The sequence below is a fragment of the Dendropsophus ebraccatus genome, chromosome 10, assembly GCF_027789765.1.
Source record: "Dendropsophus ebraccatus isolate aDenEbr1 chromosome 10, aDenEbr1.pat, whole genome shotgun sequence".
Lineage (NCBI taxonomy): Eukaryota > Metazoa > Chordata > Amphibia > Anura > Hylidae > Dendropsophus > Dendropsophus ebraccatus.
Window position 1 is genome coordinate 6,096,065 of NC_091463.1, and position 24,139 is coordinate 6,120,203.

At 48.3% G+C, this 24,139-nt stretch overlaps 2 protein-coding genes across 5 annotated transcripts in view; one reads left to right on the forward strand and one right to left on the reverse strand.

Moving 5' to 3' along the window:
* FIBCD1 (fibrinogen C domain containing 1) overlaps nt 1-24,139 on the reverse strand; it is a 275,844-nt gene that overhangs the window by 215,239 nt on the left and 36,466 nt on the right. The window lies entirely within an intron of this gene.
* The window catches only part of AIF1L (allograft inflammatory factor 1 like), a 32,038-nt gene continuing 15,940 nt past the window's right edge, over nt 8,042-24,139 (forward strand). Inside the window, exons 1-3 of the mRNA XM_069985765.1 lie at nt 8,042-8,149; nt 8,540-8,601; nt 20,805-20,871. Of these exons, the coding sequence (XP_069841866.1) occupies nt 8,125-8,149; nt 8,540-8,601; nt 20,805-20,871 (154 nt within the window). The 5' untranslated portion in view covers nt 8,042-8,124. The remainder of the gene's footprint in view (nt 8,150-8,539; nt 8,602-20,804; nt 20,872-24,139) is intronic.

Consider the following 24,139-nt stretch of genomic DNA (forward strand, 5'->3'; position numbering starts at 1 on the left):
ACCCATCTGCTCTCCCTGCTTCCCGGCCGCTCCCTCTCCTCTCCCTGCCCTCTGGCTGCTCCCCTTGCTCCCCCCCCCCCCCCAGCTTCTCCCCCTCTCACCGTAGCTGCGCACCCTGTCCCTGTCACCCCAGCTTCTCGCCCTGTCCCTGTCACCCCAGCTGCGCACCCTTTCCCTGTCACCCCAGCTACGCACCCTGTCCCTGTCACTCCAGCTTCTCGCCCTCCCCCTGTCACCCCAGTTGCTCCCACTGCCCCCCTAGCTGCTCCCATAGCTTCTGCCCCTCCCGCTGTCACCCCATCTGCTCCACTTCTAACCCCAGCTGCTCTCCCTGTCCCTGCCCCCTAGCTGCTCCCCCTCCCCCAGTCACCCCAGCTGCTTCCCCTGCCCCCCTAGCCGCTCCCCCTGTCCCTGCCCCCTAGCTGCTCCCCCTCCCCCAGTCACCCCAGCTGTTTCCCCTGCTCCCCTAGCTTCTCCTTGTCCCTGCCCCCCAGCTGCTCCCCCTTTCCCTGCATCCATAGCTTCTCCCCCTCCCGCTGTCACCCCCAGCTGCTCCCCTGTCACCCCAGTTGCTACCCCAGTCACCCTCAGCTGCCCCTCTGCAAATGAGTTGTGGTCGGAGAAGTCTTCATGATGGCTGCGCCAGATGGAGAGGAAAGCAAAGAGTGAGTGAGAAGACGTCACCTGTGAGTCTTTAGTAACTGCACTGTAATCACTTCTGTAGTTTGCAGAGCCTGTGTACCATTGGTGTCTAAATGGGTAAGTGAATTGTTTGCGGTAGTGTACTGACACAGCCCTGTGGTCACTACAGTACACTAGCGTAAACTTTTAAACTAGCTGCCAACAAACTCGCTAGCAACAGCTGCCAGCACTACAACTCCCAGCATATCCTAAGGGCTGCAGACTGTCAGTACATGCTGGGAGTTGTAGTACCTGCAGCTGTTGTAGTTGGGTCCTATACACTGGATGCTTTGTGGCATATAAGAATAAAGAGATCTGTGGGGGCTCAGTGCAGGGAGGTGACCCCAGAACAGCACTAATAGGGGATAGAACAAAAACATCTCCCCCTATCCCTATTAGTGATGTTATGGGGTCTCGTCCCTGCACTGAGCCCCCACAGATCTATGTATTCTTATATGCCACAAAGCATCCAGTGTATAATGCACCTAGGATCCATCTACAACAGCTGCAGGCACTACAACTCCCAGCATATGCTGACAGTCTGCAGCCCTCAGGATATGCTGGGAGTTGTAGTACAGTGTAGACAGATTTATTGCTCTACCTTCAGGGCTGATGGTTGTCACCCACAGATTGCCGCTACCGGGAGCCTCTGTACACAGTGATTTGTTAAAGGGTTGTCCGCTAAGAAACTACAACTCCCAGCATACCCTGAGAGCTGTATAAATGTAGGGGGTTCTCAGAGTTTTAGTTCAACTGAAAACACATGGGATTTGTCACAGATACAGATGTCTCAGCATGCAAGGAGCCTAACATGAACTCTAAATACAGGCCTGCTCTAGACCAGACAGGTTTCTCAATCTGTGCCACGCAGGTTGAGGGGTTACGGCAGGAGGCATCAGGGACCAAAAGGAGAGGACCTTAATATAAAAAAAATAAAGCCAGGGCTGAGCAGTTAGAGCACTGTCGGCTCCTGTCACACGGAACCGACAGTGCAGTGTGTACACACTGCTTCTTCCTAGGGACCCGAATATTGATAAAAGCCCCCGTTCCTTTCCCTGCGCTGAACTGAGTAAGGTCCAGGAAGGGGGGGGGGGCACTTTTATCAGGATTCGCCCTGTTGCCAAAATAGCATAGAAACTGCCCTGTATAGGAGCAGTATTATAGTAGTTATATTCCTGTATATAGGACCAGTATTATAGTAGTTATATTCCTGTATATAGGGGCAGTATTATAGTAGGTATATCCCTGTATATAGGGAGCAGTATTATAGTAGTTATATTCCTGTATATAGGAGGTAGTATTATAGTAGTTATATTCCTGTATATAGGAGGTAGTATTATAGTAGTTATATTCCTGTATATAGGGGCAGTATTATAGTAGTTATATTCCTGTATATAGGAGCAGTATTATAGTAGTTATATTCCTGTATATAGGAGCAGTATTATAGTAGTTATATTCCTGTATATAGGAGCAGTATTATAGTAGTTATATTCCTGTATATAGGGGCAGTATTATAGTAGTTATATTCCTGTATATAGGGGCAGTATTATAGTAGTTATATTCCTGTATATAGGGGCAGTATTATAGTAGTTATATTCCTGTATATAGGAGCAGTATTATAGTAGTTATATTCCTGTATATAGGAGCAGTATTATAGTAGTTATATTCCTGCATATAGGAGCAGTATTATAGTAGTTATATTCCTGTATATAGGAGCAGTATTATAGTAGTTATATTCCTGTATATAGGAGCAGTATTATAGTAGTTATATTCCTGTATATAGGAGCAGTATTATAGTAGTTATATTCTTGTATATAGGAGCAGTATTATAGTAGTTATATTCCTGTATATAGGGGCAGTATTATAGTAGTTATATTCCTGTATATAGGAGCAGTATTATAGAAGGTATATTCCTGTATATAGGAGCAGTATTATAGTAGTTATATTCCTGTATATAGGAGCAGTATTATAGTAGTTATATTCCTGTATATAGGGGCAGTATTATAGTAGTTATATTCCTGTATATAGGAGCAGTATTATAGTAGTTATATTCCTGTATATAGGAGCAGTATTATAGTAGTTATATTCCTGTATATAGGAGCAGTATTATAGTAGTTATATTCCTGTATATAGGAGCAGTATTATAGTAGTTATATCCCTGTATATAGAGCAGCAGTACACCTCTTGTTTGTACACTCCATATAGCGGTTTTCCGCCATCGGTCTCTGTAGGACAGGAGCAGTTATTACACTCGGAGTGTCAGGTAATTACTCCCTGTGTAGTCGTCTCTGCAGACTGGAGAAGCGGCTCTCAGACTGAACAGGTGGTGACACCTCTACCCCCTCCTCGGCTCGCTCCTCCATGGAGAGGTGTCTATCTCAGCATCCCTGCATCTCATGAGAGCTGACACTAAATCCTAAAGCTAGTTAGCAGGCAGAGAGGCCAGCGCTGCAATCCGGGGATAATAGTGTCGTTATACAGATTAGCAGCGCCTCGCGTGTCGCACACATTGGACATTTGTACTGAATGTATATTTGGTTATTGTAGATAATGATAGCTGGAAAATGAGTGACCTGAATAAAGCTAAAAACCCCACAGGAGCCGAGCGTCTCTAAGGGTGAAATCTAAGGATAGATTCTTGCTGCCGACGCGTTTCTCCAGCTTTCATCTCATCTCCTCAGCTGGCGCACGGCATTTACTAATGAAGCGTTACCCATCTCAGGAGCCTTAGAACGTCTTTAAGGACATGCTGGAAGTTGTAGTTAACATTGCGGAGACGCAGGAATCCCTTCAGGACGGCACTGGTGTTATTTCCCAGATACCAAGTAACATCTCTATTGTCCCCATGACAAAACCTGTGTCCCTCCGCTCTGGCCATATTGTAACCAATAACATATGTGGACATTGATGTGGATGGTGTAAAAGTATCCAGTCCATACAATTCTCTTTTTTAGGACATTGCCACAAACTGGACAGGATAGGGTTGTGTAGCCCGCTGCACAGATCGGATACAACTGTAACAAACCCTCAGCTCTGATGCCAGTATAGGATTGGGGCTGGTGAATATTGATCGGAATCGCATGTCCTGGGAAGCATAAAGACTAAAAACACAATGACCCAGATTTACTATTCCAAACACACCAAAGACAGGTAAACAAGATGGGGCATGGTCTCGGGAAAAGGGGAGCGGCTTTAGGTGCACCAAAAATTCCACCGATTTGGGAACATGATTAGGCCTAATAGTTGACAGTCCTTCAAAGCACCAGATGAAGAGTAAGTTCCCACATGCCTGGAGCTCACAGGATCCATCCATTTATTAGGACCTGAGTGGGTAAAAAACCCTATAAACCATATTATTTTTCTGCTCAAATAAACGGATATCGGACGATAACCCAACAGATCCTATTAAAGTTAATTTGATCCATTGGTGTCTATTGTCAAGCAGATCGCTTGGCTTCATTTTGTGGAGTATTTCTGTAACATAGGCCCGGAATGGAGCCCCGGCAGAGATGGTGGTGATGTGTTAAATACAAAGGCGTGGAATAGAGCCCCGGCACAGATGGTGCTGAAGTGTTAAATACATAGGCCCGGAATGGAGCCCCGGTGCAGATGGTAGTGATGTGTTAAATACATAAGCCCAGAATGGAGCCCTGGTGCACATAGTGCTGATGTGTTAAATACATAGGCCTGGAATGGAGCCCTGGTGCACATAGTGCTGATGTGTTAAATACATAAGCCCAGAATGGAGCCCTGGTGCACATAGTGCTGATGTGTTAAATACATAGGCCTGGAATGGAGACCTGGTGCACATAGTGCTGATGTGTTAAATACATAGGCCTGGAATAGAGCCCCGGCGCAGATGGTGCTGAAGTGTTAAATACATAGGCCCGGTACGGAGCCCTGAAGCAAATAGTGCCAATGTGTTTATTCCGGGCCTATGTATTTAACACATCGGCACTATTTGCTTCAGGGCTCCATTCCGGGCTTATGTATTTGAGCCCTGAAGCAAATAGTTCCGATGTGTTAAATACATAGGCCCGGAATGGAGCCCCAGCCCAAAACTTGCACTATGTGTTAGGTAGTTTTATAAAAACTGTTCCCATGTATATAAGTAGAAGAAGGATTAGAGGTGCTGATTAGAGATGAGTGAAATCAGATTTGTTTCACTTGGTACTATCTGCGCTCATCTCCCTCCGTCCGTGCAGAGGGAGGATACCACCCGGAGGCCACCAGGAAAATGCCTGGGAAATGTAGAGGATACGGCTACAGCTGTCCATGCAGTATATACACCATACAGCAGTGTATTGTGACGGACCCTCTCTTGGTCTTGGCGGTCTGCGGCTATGTTGGGCATGCGCATCAGCAGCTGTCCCGGGGCGCGCGGTGAGCGTGTTCACCGTAACGCAGTGTGATCAGAGCCTTTCTCTGGGGCTGTTATCTGACAGCGATTCCTGATGAATATTTGAGGCGTTCTCGGCTTTGCTTCTCTTTATTCTCTATTTATGAGTTTTTTGTGTTGTACGCTCAGAATATCTAACATGGTCGGACGCCGCTCCTCGCCTCCGAGGGGTTTTTTGTTTTCTATTTGCTTGTTATGTGTTAACTCCCTGTTTGAGGTCACTTTTCGAGTCTTTTCAGGGTGGGGGTAAGTGAGAGGGATGTATAGCTGGCGGCTGCACGGCTGCTCGCGGGCGCAGGGGACGTGTCAGCTCGTAACGCAGAACAGTTTAAGGTCCTTGACGCCTCTTTAAACATCTGTTGGGTGGAGATGAGCTCGGATCAGCCGCAGCCCCCTGAGTGATCGACTCACTTTCTGGACGCCTGCCTGATCTCTCCGGCTCTTCACGGCCTCAGGATTTGTACTGAGAGCAGAGTCGCTTTCTTAAAGGGCATTTCCACCCAGTACATAGCTCTGTGTGTGGATACGAGGAGTTTTGTATACAAGCGTTAGAGGACTGCACAATGTAACCAGGATACACGGTATTACAGGCACCATCTTACATCAGTCTCAGGTTGTGGCCAAAGTCTCAGAGTAGCCATCAGAAAAAGAATAAGCTTAAGTTTGCTAATAACTACTTGACATCTGGATCCATCTGACCGTCCATGTTTCTCCACAGAGATCTGGATCCATCTGACCGGCCATGTTTCCCTATAGAGATCTGGATCCATCTGACCGGCCATGTTTCTCCACAGAGATCTGGATCCATCTGACCAGCCATGTTTCTCCACAGAGATCTGGATCCATCTGACCGGCCATGTTTCCCTATAGAGATCTGGAGCCATCTGAGCGGCCATGTTTCTCTATAGAGATCTGGATCCATCTGAACGGCCATGTTTCTCTATAGAGATCTGGATCCATCTGACCGGCCATGTTTCTCCACAGAGATCTGGATCCACCTGACCGGCCATGTTTCTCTATAGAGATCTGGATCCATCTGACCGGCCATGTTTCTCCACAGAGATCTGGATCCATCTGATCGGCCATGTTTCTCTATAGAGATCTGGATCCATCTGACCGGCCATGTTTCTCTATAGAGATCTGGATCCATCTGACCGGCCATGTTTCTCCACAGAGATCTGGATCCATCCGACCGGCCATGTTTCTCTATAGAGATCTGGATCCATCTGACCGGCCATGTTTCTCTATAGAGATCTGGATCCATCTGACCGGCCATGTTTCTCTATAGAGATCTGGATCCATCTGACCGGCCATGTTTCTCCACAGAGATCTGGATCCATCCGACCGGCCAGGTGTATCAGGCACAGGTCTGCCCATATAAATGGAGGAGGAGCCCCAGGTTGGGCTGTCAGGCATGATGGGAGTGGTAGTTTTGCAGACGCAGTAGAGAACAGAACCTATAAATCACTCTTCATGTTCCGTCACACGTTATATGCACCGGGCACTGATCGGGGGTCTGAAATGCGTCGGCATCGGTAGCTTTTTTGGGGAACTCCATTCCTTGTAAACAATAAGGATCAAAGACTTCAAGAAGTCAGGCGTGTCCGGCCTCCTCGTCCTTGTCCCCCCCCCCCCCTCCAATCTTTATTTACTCTGGAGATGATGCGGAGGCCGTAATCCCTGCGCTGAGGATGATGAGAGGATGTCTCTGGCAATCCATACCGCCACCTCGATGGAAGGGCCTCCAGCAAACAATACTCTGCCTCCTCTGCCGCTCTCTCCCATCTCGGCTCGGCGCCAAAGTATATGCAAACAGATGCTCACTAATCCAAGATGTGTCAGAAACGTGCAGCCGGGGCGGCTGATTGTCATCTCCAGCGCACGGCCAGTCCGTGATGGATCTGTGAGTCACACCTGATTCATGGATCCTCTCGGAGGAATGGAGATTACACAACATCCAGACACAAACTTATTCATGGACATTCAGCTGCATCCATTACAGGAACGGCCAAGACACAAAGGCTGCATAAGAGTGATAAATATAACACCCCCCCCCCCCCCCAACACCTACACCCCATAACCATCCCCCTCGGCGGGCTGCTCTCATCTGCAACCGACCTACAGCAAGGAACCACATTACATCTAGGGTTATATTACTGCCCCCCCCCCTCCCTGTCATTACTCAGTCTCTGCTGTGGAGGTATGTGATAAACAATGTCTGTACACAGTAACCCCACCAGCAGAATAGTGAGTGCAGCTCTGGAGTATAATACAGGATGTAACTCGGATCAGTAATGTATGTACACAGTGACCCTACCAGCAGAATAGTGAGTGCAGCTCTGGAGTATAATACAGGATGTAACTCAGGATCAGTAATGTAATGTATGTACACAGTGACACTACCAGCAGAATAGTGAGTGCAGCTCACAGAGACTTTTGGGGACCGTAATGGGGTCTAACATTGTGCATGACCTAAATATTCAGTTCTAAGAAAAATAATGGAATAATTTGATTATTTGTGACAATAAGATGTAATTAATAGAAAATAAGAATTTAATCATAAGATAAAAGATAGAAGAAAACCGATACCTAGATATCTGGAGACCATGGTGATGAGACTGACCAGAGGCGGGCATTCTGGAAGGATTGTATATATCATTGGTGTCTATGCTTCGAAGATAGAACCTGAAGGGGAACAACATAGCCATATTTCTCCAATCACAGATGCCCCAAAATCTGCAGATGGGACAGGGAATAAGAGGTCAGGCCACCTGGTCGCCTCCAATAGTGACATGGCTTATGACTGTCAGAGAATAGAATTCCAGGCAGTTGCTTGCATTCTCCTTTTGTGCCAGCAGGGGGCGGTATGTTAATGCAGAGGGAAGAGCATCTCTGAGGATGAGTAAGGAGGCATGAGGGCTGAGTTAGCTGGGATGGGCAGGGCTGGATACGACCAATGTGAGCGGGTTCCTGGAGCCATCTGCTGAGGCGTCTGCATCTACAGCTCACAAGATCCTAATCCAGGCTGGAGGAAAGTGCTCAGCATGACGTGCAACAACAACATCCAAGGTACGAGCAACTCACTAAAGTGTCAGAACACTGATGGGTCCAGGGGCCCCAAATCCCTCCCAAGTGCTGGGTACAGGGGCCCCGAATCCCTCCCAAGTGCTGGGCTCAGGGGCCCCCGAATCCCTTCCAAGTGCTGGGCTCAGGGGCCCCCGAATCCCTTCCAAGTGCTGGGTACAGGGGCCCCGAATCCCTCCAAGTGCTGGGCTCAGGGGCCCCGAATCCCTCCCAAGTGCTGGGCTCAGGGGCCCCGAATCCCTCCCATGTGCTGGGCTCAGGGGCCCCCGAATCCCTCCCAAGTTCTGGGCTCAGGGGCCCCGAATCCCTCCCAAGTGCTGGGCTCTGGTCCCCTGGTTACTGATATGACCCCTGACTCATTCTGTCTCCCCACAGGTGGGAAAGCCTTCGGCCTCCTGAAAGCTCAGCAAGAGATGAGGCTGGACGAGGTGAACAAGGTGAGAGGCGGAGGCATAGAGAGGGTACATGGGGGGGGGGACACAGGGGGCACATGGGTCCTGAGAACTGTGTGTGACTTCTCGTGATGTCCTCAGGAGATGTCTGTGTTCTGCAGGATGCAGTGTCCTAGAGCCGTCACTACTGCAGGTGGGGCTGTGGAATATTATGCGACTTGTAGTTCCATAACAGTTTGGAAGATGCAGCCACCACACCTAGAATGAGATGATCTGGTGTTATGTGATATGTCATATACGGTATTATGTTATGTGATATGTCATTTACGGTATTATTTTATGTGGTGTGTCATATATACGTTATTATATTATGTCATATACAGTATAATGGTAGGTAATGTATATGGTATTATGCTAAATATCATATACGGTATGCTATGTGATATGTCATATATGGTATAATGTTATGTAATATAAACGGTATAGTGTTATATGCTGTGTCGTATACGGTATATTGTATGGGATAGTCTTACATTACTATAATACCAGCTTTTTCTATTATCCATTGAGCAGTGTTAAAGCTGCAAGGAATGAAACTTTCTTTAACTCACGAACAGAACACAATTTATTTTTTTTTATGTCGCTATATAATACTGTAATATGGTGTAATTTGGTAACAGTATATTGTAGTAGTATATAACACTGTGTGATGGAGTGTGATGTGGTAAGGTACAGTATATTGTAGTAGTATATGATATAACACATTGTGATGGAGTGTCTCTTATACAGTGTCTCTTATGGGAGCCCCCTATGAGTACAGTGTCTCTTATGGGAGCCCCCTATGAGTACAGTGTCTCTTATTGGAGCCCCCTATGAGTACAGTGTCTCTTATTGGAGCCCCCTATGAGTACAGTGTTTATTATGGGAGCCCCCTATGAGTACAGTGTCTCTTATGGGAGCCCCCTGTGAGTACAGTGTCTCTTATGGGAGCCCCCTATGAGTACAGTGTCTCTTATTGGAGCCCCCTATGAGTACAGTGTCTCTTATTGGAGCCCCCTATGAGTACAGTGTGTCTTGGAGCCCCCTATGAGTACAGTGTTTATTATGGGAGCCCCCTATGAGTACAGTGTCTCTTATGGGAGCCCCCTATGAGTACAGTGTTTATTATGGGAGCCCCCTATGAGTACAGTGTGTCTTATTGGAGCCCCCTATGAGTACAGTGTCTCTTATTGGAGCCCCCTATGAGTACAGTGTCTCTTATTGGAGCCCCTTATGAGTACAGTGTCTCTTATTGGAGCCCCCTATGAGTACAGTGTCTCTTATTGGAGCCCCTTATGAGTACAGTGTCTCTTATTGGAGCCCCCTATGAGTACAGTGTCTCTTATTGGAGCCCCCTATGAGTACAGTGTCTCTTATTGGAGCCCCCTATGAGTACAGTGTCTCTTATTGGAGCCCCTTATGAGTACAGTGTCTCTTATTGGAGCCCCCTATGAGTACAGTGTCTCTTATGGGAGCCCCCTATGAGTACAGTGTCTCTTATTGGAGCCCCCTATGAGTACAGTGTCTCTTATTGGAGCCCCCTATGAGTACAGTGACTATTATGGGAGCCCCCTATGAGTACAGTGTCTATTATGGGAGCCCCCTATGAGTACAGTGTCTCTTATGGGAGCCCCCTATGAGTACAGTGTCTCTTATTGGAGCCCCCTATGAGTACAGTGTCTCTTATGGGAGCCCCCTATCAGTATAGTGTCTCTTATGGGAGCCCCCTATGAGTACAGTGTTTATTATGGGAGCCCCCTATGAGTACAGTGTGTCTTATTGGAGCCCCCTATGAGTACAGTGTCTCTTATTGGAGCCCCCTATGAGTACAGTGTCTCTTATTGGAGCCCCCTATGAGTACAGTGACTATTATGGGAGCCCCCTATGAGTACAGTGTTTATTATGGGAGCCCCCTATGAGTACAGTGTCTCTTATGGGAGCCCCCTATGAGTACAGTGTCTCTTATGGGAGCCCCCTATGAGTACAGTGTCTCTTATGGGAGCCCCCTATGAGTACAGTGTTTATTATGGGAGCCCCCTATGAGTACAGTGTCTCTTATTGGAGTCCCCTATGAGTACAGTGTCTCTTATGGGAGCCCCCTATGAGTACAGTGTCTCTTATTGGAGCCCCCTATGAGTACAGTGTCTCTTATTGGAGCCCCCTATGAGTACAGTGTCTCTTATTGGAGCCCCCTATGAGTACAGTGTCTCTTATTGGAGCCCCCTATGAGTACAGTGTCTCTTATTGGAGCCCCCTATGAGTACAGTGTCTCTTATTGGAGCCCCCTATGAGTACAGTGTCTCTTATTGGAGCCCCCTATGAGTACAGTGTCTCTTATTGGAGCCCCCTATGAGTATAGTGTCTCTTATTGGAGCCCCCTATGAGTACAGTGTCTCTTATTGGAGCCCCCTATGAGTACAGTGTCTCTTATGGGAGCCCCCTATGAGTACAGTGTCTCTTATGGGAGCCCCCTATGAATATAGTGTCTCTTATTGGAGCCCCCTATGAGTACAGTGTCTCTTATTGGAGCCCCCTATGAGTACAGTGTCTCTTATTGGAGCCCCCTATGAATATAGTGTCTCTTATTGGAGCCCCCTATGAGTACAGTGTCTCTTATGGGAGCTCCCTATGAGTACAGTGTCTCTTATTGGAGCCCCCTATGAGTAAAGTGTCTCTTATGGGAGTCCCCTATGAGTACAGTGTCTCTTATGGGAGCCCCCTATGAATATAGTGTCTCTTATGGGAGCCCCCTATGAGTACAGTGTCTCTTATTGGAGCCCCCTATGAGTAAAGTGTCTCTTATGGGAGCCCCCTATGAGTACAGTGTCTCTTATGGGAGCCCCATATGAGTACAGTGTCTCTTATGGGAGCCCCCTATGAGTACAGTGTCTCTTATGGGAGCCCCCTATGAGTACAGTGTCTCTTATGGGAGCTCCCTATGAGTACAGTGTCTATTATGGGAGCCCCCTATGAGTACAGTGTCTCTTATGCGAGCCCCCTATGAGTACAGTGTCTCTTATGGGAGCCCCCTATGAGTACAGTGTCTCTTATGGGAGCCCCCTATGAGTACAGTGTCTCTTATGGGAGCCCCCTATGAGTACAGTGTCTCTTATTGGAGCCCCCTATGAGTACAGTGTCTCTTATTGGAGCCCCCTATGAGTACAGTGTCTCTTATTGGAGTCCCCTATGAGTACAGTGTCTCTTATGGGAGCCCCCTATGAGTACAGTGTCTCTTATTGGAGCCCCCTATGAGTACAGTGTTTATTATGGGAGCCCCCTATGAGTACAGTGTCTCTTATGGGAGTCCCCTATGAGTACAGTGTCTCTTATTGGAGCCCCCTATGAGTACAGTGTCTCTTATTGGAGCCCCCTATGAGTACAGTGTCTCTTATTGGAGCCCCCTATGAGTACAGTGTCTATTATGGGAGCCCCCTATGAGTACAGTGTCTCTTATTGGAGCCCCCTATGAGTACAGTGTCTCTTATTGGAGCCCCCTATGAGTACAGTGTCTCTTATTGGAGCCCTCACCAATGATATATTGGTGTATAACCCCCAGGCTCTTATCTCTGGACGCTCTATCCCTGATACACGCACCGCACCAAAGATTACACCTGAAGAACACAATTCCCACATCTCTTTGTTAGCATCACTGGCTAAAGGCTTGGATGGGGCAGGTGATACAGGCCGCAGCCATGACTATATTCCTGATGGTTGTGCAGAGATTTCCTGCACCTGGGGGAGTGACCGTAACACTGTGGACAATGAAAAGTTTAGCAGAATTTCTATGATACTCTCTTCTGTCAGGAACGGGGGGAGGGGGGTTCCGTTGTGTGAATGAGGCCTAACAAACCCCGGACTGGGAGAGTGGGTGAAGAATGAGATGGGAATATATCCATTCACTGGCAACAAGTCTGGTGAATATTCATTTTGCGGCGGGGGAGGAGGAATGGGCAAATTTACTGTGAAACTTGCAACTTTTGCGCCTCTGTGTGCCGTGTGTACGTGAATGCTACCTTACCGCTGCCTGACACATCACATGTCTGCTGGATGAAGGACATGGACTCGTTCCAGAGACCTTGCAGCTGGCAGTGCAGAGGTTAATCTGGAGGTACAGCCACATTCCTGCAGACTCTTCCCGGAGCACAGGATAAGGAGCGCTGCTCTGAAGGTGACATGTAGAGGTCACAGACACGTCTCTACTGGCGACACAGATGTGATAAAGCCTCCTGTACGCTATGAAAGCGGTCTCGAGTATTTTTATACAGGAAACTGAATTTGCTTCAGGCTTTAGGAGCTGGCGGCTCAGGATAAGCGATGCCACAAGAGTGTACGAGCGATCCTGAATAACCTATTCCCATTATTATTATGTTATAACACTAATACTTATCTGGAAGGCGCACATCAGGCCGGGATCAGCGGCTGCAGGGCGCACATCAGAACGGGGAACAGCGGCTGCAGGGCGCACATCAGGCCAGGATCAGCGGCTGCAGGGCGCACATCAGAACGGGGAACAGCGGCTGCAGGGCGCACATCAGGCCGGGATCAGCGGCTGCAGGGCGCACATCAGAACGGGGAACAGCGGCTGCAGGGCGCACATCAGGCCGGGATCAGCGGCTGCAGGGCGCACATCAGAACGGGGAACAGTGGCTGCAGGGCGCACATCAGGCCGGGATCAGCGGCTGCAGGGCGCACATCAGGCCGGGATCAGCGGCTGCAGGGCGCACATCAGAACGGGGAACAGCGGCTGCAGGGCGCACATCAGAGCGGGGATCAGCAACTGCAGGGCGCACATCAGAACGGGGAACAGCGGCTGCAGGGCGCACATCAGAACGGGGAACAGCGGCTGCAGGGCGCACATCAGAACGGGGAACATCGGCTGCAGGGCGCACATCAGAACGGGGAACAGCGTCTGCAGTGCGCACATCAGAGCGGGGATCAGCAACTGCAGGGCGCACATCAGAGCGGGGATCAGCAACTGCAGGGCGCACATCAGAGCGGGGATCAGCAACTGCAGGGCGCACATCAGAGCGGGGATCAGCAACTGCAGGGCGCACATCAGAGCGGGGATCAGCAACTGCAGGGCGCACATCAGAGCGGGGATCAGCGGCTGCAGGGCGCACATCAGAGCGGGGATCAGCAGCTGCAGGGTACACATCAGTGCGGGGATCAGCGGCTGCAAAGAGATCTGGATCCATCTGACCGGCCATGTTTCTTTATAGAGATCTGGATCCATCTGACCGGCCATGTTTCTCTATAGAGATCTGGATCCATCTGACCGGCCATGTTTCTCTATAGAGATCTGAATCCATCTGACCGGCCATGTTTCTCTATAGAGATCTGGATCCATCTGACTGGTCATGTTTCTCTATAGAGATCTGGATCCATCTGACCGGCCATGTTTCTCTATAGAGATCTGGATCCATCTGACCGGCCATGTTTCTCTATAGAGATCTGGATCCATCTGACCGGCCATGTTTCTTTATAGAGATCTGGATCCATCTGACCGGCCATGTTTCTCTATAGAGATCTGGATCCATCTGACCGGCCATGTTTCTCTATAGAGATCTGAATGCATCTGACCGGCCATGTTCCTCTATAAAGATCTGGATCCATCTGACCGGCTATGTTTCTCTATAGAGATCTGAATCCATCTGACCGGCCATGTTTCTCCACAGAGATCTGGATCCATCTGATCGGCCATGTTTCTCCACAGAGATCTGGATCCATCTGATCGGCCATGTTTCTCCACAGAGATCTGGATCCATCTGATCGGCCATGTTTCTCTATAGAGATCTGGATCCATCTGACCGGCCATGTTTCTCTATAGAGATCTGGATCCATCTGACCGGCCATGTTTCTCTATAGAGATCTGAATCCATCTGACCGGCCATGTTTCTCTATAAAGATCTGGATCCATCTGACCGGTCATGTTTCTCTATAGAGATCTGAATCCATCTGACCGGCCATGTTTCTCCACAGCGATCTGGATCCATCTGATCAGCCATGTTTCTCTATAGAGATCTGGATCCATCTGACCGGCCATGTTTCTCTATAGAGATCTGGATCCATCTGATCAGCCATGTTTCTCTATAGAGATCTGGATCCATCTGATCAGCCATGTTTCTCTATAGAGATCTGGATCCATCTGATCGGCCATGTTTCTCCATAGAGATCTGGATCCATCTGACCGACCATGTTTCTCTATAGAGATCTGGATCCATCTGACCGGCCATGTTTCTCTATAGAGATCTGGATCCATCTGACCGGCCATGTTTCTCTATAGAGATCTGGATCCATCTGACCGGCCGGTGTTTCTTCACATAGATCTGGATCCATCTGATCGGCCATGTTTCTCTATAGAGATCTGGATACATCTGGCCGGCCATGTTTGTTTTTAGAGCCTGGACACTCTCCTTCTCTGTGGCTTGGATTCCCTAGTAGTACTCGTACCCTGATGGATAATACTTAGTAGGACTCATACCTTAAAGGGGCACTCGAGTGGGGGACTATTTGGGGATCTGGCTGGGGAGGAGGTGGCTGAGAGAAAAGATGTCCACTCACCTCCCCAAATCCAGCGGCGGGTCCCCTATCGCGGCTCCCCGGTCCCCAGCTGCTTTCTGGTGTCTGACGCGGGCTCGAGACGTGAACTTGAGACTTGAAATGGATCCCGCCTCTGTGACTGACTGGCTGAGCGGACTTGAGACGTCACGTCTCGAGCTCGCGTCAGACACCAGGAAACGGCCGGAACCCGGAGCGCCGCGATACGGGACCCGCCGCTTCATCCGGGAAGGTGAGTGTACGTCTTTTCTCTCAGCCACCTCCTCCCCGGCCAGATCCCAAAATAGCCCCCCCGCTGGAGTACACCTTTAAGGCCCTATCACGCAAAGAGATTATGGGCTGTATTTATCCGATACTGACCGTTACGGCCTATAATCATCCTGTGTAAGGGTGCCTTTACACAGAGAGATTTATCTGACAGATTTTTGAAGCTAAAGCCATGAAATGGATTTAAAAAATTTGGAAATCTCAGTCTTTTTCTTTATGACCTGTTCCCTGTTTATAGTCTGTTCCTGGCTTTGGCTTCAAAAATCTGTCAGATAAATCTCTCTGTGTAAAGGCACCCTTACAGAAGACAATGATCAGCCGTCTTGCACGATGTCTGCTGATTGTTGTCTTTCAACACGTTGAAAAATCAATGATCAGGAGAGCAGCAATCCGCTGCTGTCGCTCCATGCAATAGGAATGGCGGCCGCAGATGGCCGCTGTCTTCTATGGGCTGCTCGGATGATCTAGCGATCACCTGGGCAGCCCCCCACAGCTTCCTGCGCCCCCTTACCCACTCGCTGCCGACATGTGTAATAGCGCTGGCAGCGAGCAGGGAAAGGAGCAATCGGGCGCTGACCTGACAGTCGGTGCTCGCTTGCTCCCTCTCGTTGCCCGTGTAATAGGGACCCTAGCGTGACCTGTGTGAGCACGCCAGATCCTGTATCAGGTGATCACTACCTGGAGGAAGGTCGCAGGGTTATCAGAGGTGGAGGCTGGTGATGGCTTGGGGGCGAGGGGGCGATGGAGGAGATACAAAGACAATGCTAGTCATATAAAGGCAGACCGGACAGAGACATTCAGCCTTCTGACCTCATACGTCACAGCTGAGGGTTTGTTACAGATGTGACCAGGAGACACAATCCTATAGGAATCATATTGATATGTTACCTGCGCTGAAGCATCATAGTCAGGAGCGAGACGTGTGCTGCTCACAGAGCATTGTCTAGACTAGATGCAATAGTAACAAACACTCAGCTGTGAGCAGTAATAGTTCAGGATGAATATTCAGCCTCTTTAAACAAGGCTGAATCCATGCACTGGGAGTATGGAGAATCCTTCACCAGAGGGGGCATCACTGCTGGCACCCCTGTCTGTCAGGAGGTAGAGGTATATGAAGGCTCCACAGGTCGAGGGCCTCTTTGTAATGGCATACTTGCATACTTTAATAACCAGACAGACCGCTCTGGGGTCTGGGAAAGCTGAGTGACAAACACAGTTGGACACGCTGCCATATTGATATTGATAGCCCTCAGCTATAACCGAGGTGCCCCCTCATCTCCTGCCTCTGCCCCTTCCTTGGGGTAATAACGCTCCATACACCAGAATATGTGACTGTTACACCATGCGCCATTCCACCACCGCTGATGAGATATCCCGGTTATTCTTTGCAGTGATTCTGGTAATTGTAGTTCTACATATATAATTCTGGTCCCGGATGGGGATGGCGGTGTGATCATGTGACCACTCCAGTCCAGTCTGACCTTAGTACCAGGATGGGAAAAAACAGACCATTTGGCGTTAATGAATAACCGTGAGCTATATCCGAGGCAGGAGATACACTGCTGCTCATCCAGTGCTTCCTGATTCATGAATAAAATTCCAGAACAACAGTGAAGACTGACACACGATGATGAGAGAGTTAACAGGGCAGGAACCTGACACTACAAGGCGATTTATAGGCCCTGTACAAGGTCGGTGTAGTATAGGAGACCGATACAACTCTGCTACATCAGTGACTCACCATAGAGTCGGCGGCCTGCACACTACTCACCGCGATGTGTAACTATAGACTATTACCGCTTCTAATGATAGCAGGAAACACTTAATGCCTATAAAACCGCAGCACGATGACCACGCCGCCCCCAGAGCTGCGCTCCATAATGATGCCGCCGCTGCGCATACATCTCGCTAACTTCACCCTAGAAGACACAGAAAAAAAACCTCATTAATCTGGATTTTCGGACAGTCGTATAGGTAGGAGTATATTGAGAACTCTTGGACAGCCGGCAGCCATGTTGGTGTCTAGCTTTGCTGTTGCTTTGATTTATGTATAAACATATCCCAACCTATGCGTAACTACAACTCCCATCGTGCTCTGACAGTGTTTTCCCAAACTATGGGACTCTAGGTGTTGCAAAACTACAACTTCCATCATGCCTGGACAGCCTTTGGCTAATATATATATGGGAATGTTGGGGCATGATGGGAGTTGTAGTTGTACAACAGCTGGAGGTCTATAGGGATACACTAGATGCCCATTGCAACCAATTAGAGTGCAGCTTTCACTTTTAAGGCACACCACAGGAAATGCAACCTCCTCTGTGATTGGTTGCTATAGGCAACAAGGCGTTCTTCGTGGACAAACTCGCGCGCCAATCATCACGCAGGTTGTTAGCGGCTTCTGCGGGTGATTGACACCATTACAGTAACCGCTGCTCACTAGATGGGATTCTTCTAAGACTTCTGTGAAGTCAGAATATTTGGGATTCCAGCCAGAGAAAAGAGCCGAATCCATGGAGGATACGGGCGCCGGGCTCCTTGTATGAAGAATGGAGCGAAGGAGTACAGGGCAGAGGCTAGCGGTAACCATAGCAACCAATCACATCACTTCTTTTGTTTTCTAACTTAGTATAGGAAAATGAAAGTTAGAATCTGATTGGTTGTTATAGGCCCTGGAACATTATAAAAGCTTGAATCTGATTGGTTGTTATAGGCCTTGTGATATTATAAAAGCTAGAATCTGATTGGTTGTTATAGGCCTTGTGGTATTATAAAAGCTAGAACGTGATTGCTATGGGCATTGTGGCCTCCTACATGGACACCAGTGCAAACAAGCAGTATCCCACAGCAACCAATCAGATTTCGCATACTTTCTAACCTCTATTGAAGCTGGATTCCGATTGGTTGCTAGGTGCAATTCCCCTGATGCACACTCTGTGGCCGAATATAGTACAAACAAGCAACGTAGCAACCAATCAGATCCCTTCTTAACCTGCACTGTAAGTGAATTCTGGATTCTCATTGGTTGCTATCTCAAAGCGGGAGACATTACCCATAGCAACCAATAAGATCGCAGTTTATCTCATGACATCTCATTGGTTGCTATAGGAGATTCCTGTAGTAAAAAAAAAAAAAAATGGCGCCACTTCTACAAAACCCGGGAAATGTTCTTAATATTCTGGACATCATGTACGACACGTATATAGCCATATGCTTAACCGCGTCTCTGACAAAACTTATCGTATCTAAAGAAATGGCGCTGAATTGTGTAATAATGGCGGCCCCCTCCTCACAGCCTCTTTCTCTGTAGGACTGCGCCAGTCTCTTGATGTTGGGTGTCAGCCTTGAGCCTATTATGGTGGCCGCCCCCCTCACCTCCCGTTCTGTGGATTCATTATCGGGGGCTTCGGGTTATCCTCTTAGTCGCCGGATGTATTAGACAACGTTATCAGCCAGGAATCCTAATTCATATCCGCGGTGGCGAGATGGAATATTAGACTTATCTGCGCTCTGTTATCTGTCCTGTGCGGCTGAGGAGCGGGCAATCTGGTAATCTGCGAGCACCCAGGCCGTGCCAATCTGCCGCTTATAGGGAAACCTTGAGAGATACAAGGCTACTTTTACCGCGGTGGAATTAAAGGATTTTATTTTTAGACGAAGATAAAATATAAAGGTTCCAGGGAAAGCGGCGGCCAAAACGTCACAACGGCCATCTCGTGTGCGACAACCACTAATAACCGCCATTATGTCATCACCCTGTCCACACGTACTGGATGGCACATCCCTCCGCCGCTCTGCCTGTCAATCCTCCCCGCAAGCTGCCATTCTACACATAAGGCAGGGGTAGGGAACCTTGGCTCTCCAGCTGTTCGAAACTACAACTCCCATTATGTCTGGAGAGCCAAAGCTTTAGCTGCCCAAGGTTCCCTAGCCCTGCCATAAAGCCATAACCTGCACCCCCGGCACTCACACTCGTCCCTCTCCGAGCTGACCAACATGGCGCAGTGGTTAATACCGGCTACACGGCAGAGAACGGGGGAGGGGTAGATATTGGGAAGTTTGTTCACGGATCTGAGGACATGGGAGCGTTCCCACAGTCTGGCTGTAGACCCCCGCCAGCAGCCGCCACCAGGCAAGAATAGAGACTATGAATAGCTGGATGAGACAATGATGCGACCATGTCCGAGCGAGCGCTGTGCGTATTAATGTGCACCGCCCCGGGAGCCGCACTACTCTCTCTCTTCTTGCAATTAACCCCTTCACACCCCACTGGCCTGGACATAAACATGGTAAAACAAGTTGATGGCGCCACTAATTACAAATCACATTTATCTGCAGAAAAAAAATCTAAAATAAAAATAATTTTCAGTCTTTCTCTAAGAAAAGTTGGGTGACTATCAATATGGCCGCCATGACCAAAGCTTCCATATGGGAGGTAACCCAGCATTTTTAGAGGTATAGATAGATGCAGCCTTTACTTCTATAGAGTTATGTATTCAGGCAGCCTTGCCCTGCAGGAATCCAGGAAAGCTGGGTGACCATCAATATGGCCGCTATGACTAAAGCTTCCATATGGGAGGTAACCCAGCTTTCCTAGAGCTGTAGATAGATGCAGCCTTTACTCCTATAGGGTTATGTAGTCCTTGCCATGCAGGAATCCAGGAAAGCTGGGTGACCATCAATATAGCAGTTATTTCATCTTCCTTATGGGGAGTAACCTAGAGGATGGAGGCCATGCCTGCTGCCGTGTGGCTGCAGCTTGGCCATGAAGGAATGTTGGGATTTCTGTGATATTTTCGGGGATATTTCTCGTCTTTTTGTTGGGCGCTCACATCCTCGTCTCGCGTATTAGAAGGTTTCTCTTTTTGTTATTTTGCTTGTTTTTCCTACTGATTAAAGGGAAGTTATAAGAGGATCTGACATCAAAGAGAAGTAAGCAGACCAAGCATCGCTATCTCTCCATACTAATGAATCACTACAACCCTCATTGTAAAACGACTATTAAAGGGACGACAGGCTCTATTATCTAGTGAAGATATGTTATTGATTTCTTCTTGCTGGTGATAACGCCACGTCTGATACTGACAGGGGATTCTTCCTTCCAGTTTTATAGCTTTCGGAGTATACAAATAATTACCAGTCCATAAAAGGGAGGCGCTGTTCCATGGGTGTCTATGAGAAAGTTAGTTAATGACTGACAAAGTGGTGAAAAGAGGTACTGCAAGTGTAAGAGATTGGAATATGATTTGGAGCGATGTTGTTTCTCTGGAGCGGAGAGACGCAGAGCAGACTGCAACAAAGAGATTATTATAATACTTCTTCAAGGGGAAGGAAGGTGCTCAAGGATTCTTAGAGGAAATGTAAATGTGTTTTCTATTTTACAGGAATTCCTTGCAGACGATAAGTACATGGACATGGAGGACATAGAGGAAAAACTGACAATGTCTAAAAGTAAGTGTAAGAGGGAGGTATATAGGTATACATCTCCTGTATATAATTATATATGCACAGCCGGTACAACCTGGGGATCTCCTGTATATAATTATACAGTCACCGGCCACTTTATTAGGTACACCATGCTAGTAACGGGTTGGACCCCCTTTTGCCTTCAGAACTGCCTCAATTCTTGGTGGCATAGATACAACAAGGTGCTGGAAGCTTCCTCAGAGATTTTGGTCCATATTGACATGATGACATCACACAGTTGCCGCAGATTTGTCGGCCGCACATCCATGATGCCAATCTCCCGTTCCACCACATCCCAAAGATGCTCTATTGGATTGAGATCTGGTGACTGTGGAGGCCATTGGAGTACAGTGACCTCATTGTCATGTACAAGAAACCAGTCTGAGATGATTCTAGCTTTATGACATGGCGCATTATCCTGCTGAAAGTAGCCATCAGATGTTGGGTCCATTGTGGTCATAAAGGGATGGACATGGTCAGCAACAATACTCAGGTAGGCTGTGGCGTTGCAACCATGCTCAATTGGTACCAAGGGGCCCAAAGAGTGCCAAGAAAATATTCCCCACACCATGACACCACCACCACCATCCTGAACCGTTGATACAAGGCAGGATGGATCCATGCTTTCATCTTGTTGACGCCAAATTCTGACCCTACCATCCGAATGTTGCAGCAGAAATCGAGACTCATCAGACCAGGCAACGTTTTTCCAATCTTCTACTGTCCAATTTCGATGAGCTTGTGCAAATTGTAGCCTCAGTTTCCTGTTCTTAGCTGAGCGGAGTGGCCCCCGGTGTGGTCTTCTGCTGCTGTAGCCCATACTGTGTACTGTGCGTTCAGAGATGCTCTTCTGCCTACCTTGGCTGTAACGGTTGGCTATTTGAGTCACTGTTGCCTTTCTATCAGCTGGAACCAGTCTGCCCATTCTCCTCTGACCTCTGGCATCAACAAGGCATTTCCGCCCACAGAACGGCCGCTCACTGGATGGTTTTTCTTTTTCGGACCATTCTCTGTAATCCCTAGAGATGGTTGTGCGTGAAAATCCCAGTAGATCAGCAGTTTCTGAAATACTCAGACCAGCCCTTCTGGCACCAACAACCATGCCATGTTCAAAGGCCCTCACATCACCTTTCTTCCCCATACTGATGCTCGGTTTGAACTGCAGGAGATTGTCTTGACCATGTCTACATGCCTAAATGCACTGAGTTGCCGCCATGTGATTGGCTGATTAGAAATTAAGTGGTAACGTGCAGTTGGACAGGTGTACCTAATAAAGTGGCCGGTGAGTGTATATGTACAAATGGTATAACCTGGGTAAATACTGTAGATAATCATATATGTACAGCCGGTATAACCTGGGTATATCCTGTATATAGTGATATATGTACAGCTGGTACAACCTGGGTGTATCCTGTATATAATTATATATGTACAGCCGGTATAACCTGGGTATATACTGTATATAATTATATATGTACAGCTGGTACAACCTGGGGAGCTCCTGTATATAATTATATATGCACAGCCGGTACAACCTGGGGATCTCCTGTATATAATTATATATGTACAGCTGGTATAACCTGGGTATATACTGTAGATAATTATATATGTACAGCTGGTATAACCTGGGTATACACTGTATATAATTATATGTGTACAGCTGGTATAACCTTGGTATATCCTGTATATAGTGATATACATACAGCTGGTATAACCTGGGTATATACTGTATATAATTATATGTGTACAGCTGGTATAACCTGGGTACCTCCTGTATATAATGATATACGTACAGCTGGTATAACCTGGGTACCTCCTGTATATAATGGTATATGTACAGCTGGTATGTATGGTCATGTCCTCGGGGTGGCTGTGTAGGTGGGGAGTTCTTTGCGATTGCACACTGGGAACCTTGAGTGTTGCAGCCTCTTCTCATGATTTCCTCAGTGCGTTTCTACAAGGTCCCCATTGTGTGGCCTCCAACGCCCTGCACTGGAACGCTCAGCTGTTCTGTCTTTGCGCTGCAGTGCTGGGATGGTGTAGGCAGCCGGAGAGGCCAGGAACCTTGTGCGTCCACAGGGGAAGGGATGAGTGAGGCCGAACGTGGAGCGGGAATGAGGCTGAATGTGGAGCGGGAATGAGGCTGAACGTGGAGCGGGAATGAGGCTGAACGTGGAGCGGGAATGAGGCTGAACGTGGAGCGGGAATGAGGCTGAACGTGGAGTGGGAATGAGGTCCAGCAGCACATGAGGCCTGTTACACATCTGCTGCAGCCGCTGGAAGCGTCTGTCACATGAGGCTGCTCCTTGGGGGGCTCACATACTTTATAACAATATTATAGACTTAACTTCAGCTCTCCAGGCATGATGGGAGTTGTAGTTTTGCAGTAGCTGGACGGCGGAAGCTTCTAGATCAGGGCAGGGTGTCAAACTCAGGCCCTCCAGCTGTTACAAAACTACAATTCCCATCATGCCTGGACAGCCAAAGCTTTAGCTCTCCATGCATGATGGGAATTGTAGTTTTACAGCAGCTGGAGGGCTGAAGATTCCCCATCCCTGCTCTATGAGACAGACAAGGTGTCTGTGTCGGTGCCGGCGTCTGGAGTCCTGGATGTTCACCTTACACAGCATTACCTAGGCTGCTGCATCTGTAACAAACCCTCAGCTGTGAGATGCCATAGACCAGGTTGGCTCATCCCATCACTGACAGCATGAGGTTTATAAGGAACCTGCAGGTCAGTGTATGAGACAGGTCAGTGCGTAAGGAGACAGGTCACTATGAGACAGGTCAGTGCGTGAGGACACAGGTCACTATGAGACAGGTCAGTGCGTAAGGAGACAGGTCAGTGTATGAGACAGGTCAGTGCGTAAGGAGACAGGTCACTATGAGACAGGTCAGTACGTAAGGAGACAGGTCACTATGAGACAGGTCAGTACGTAAGGAGACAGGTCACTATGAGACAGGTCAGTACGTAAGGAGACAGGTCACTATGAGACAGGTCAGTACGTAAGGAGACAGGTCACTATGAGACAGGTCAGTGCGTAAGGAGACAGGTCACTATGAGACAGGTCAGTGTATGAGACAGGTCAGTGTGTGAGGGCACAGGTCACTATGAGACAGGTCAGTGCGAGAGGACACTGGTCACTATGAGACAGGTCAGTGCGTGAGGAGACAGGTCACTATGAGACAGGTCACTATGAGACAGGTCAGTGCGTGAGGACACAGGTCACTATGAGACAGGTCAGTGCGTGAG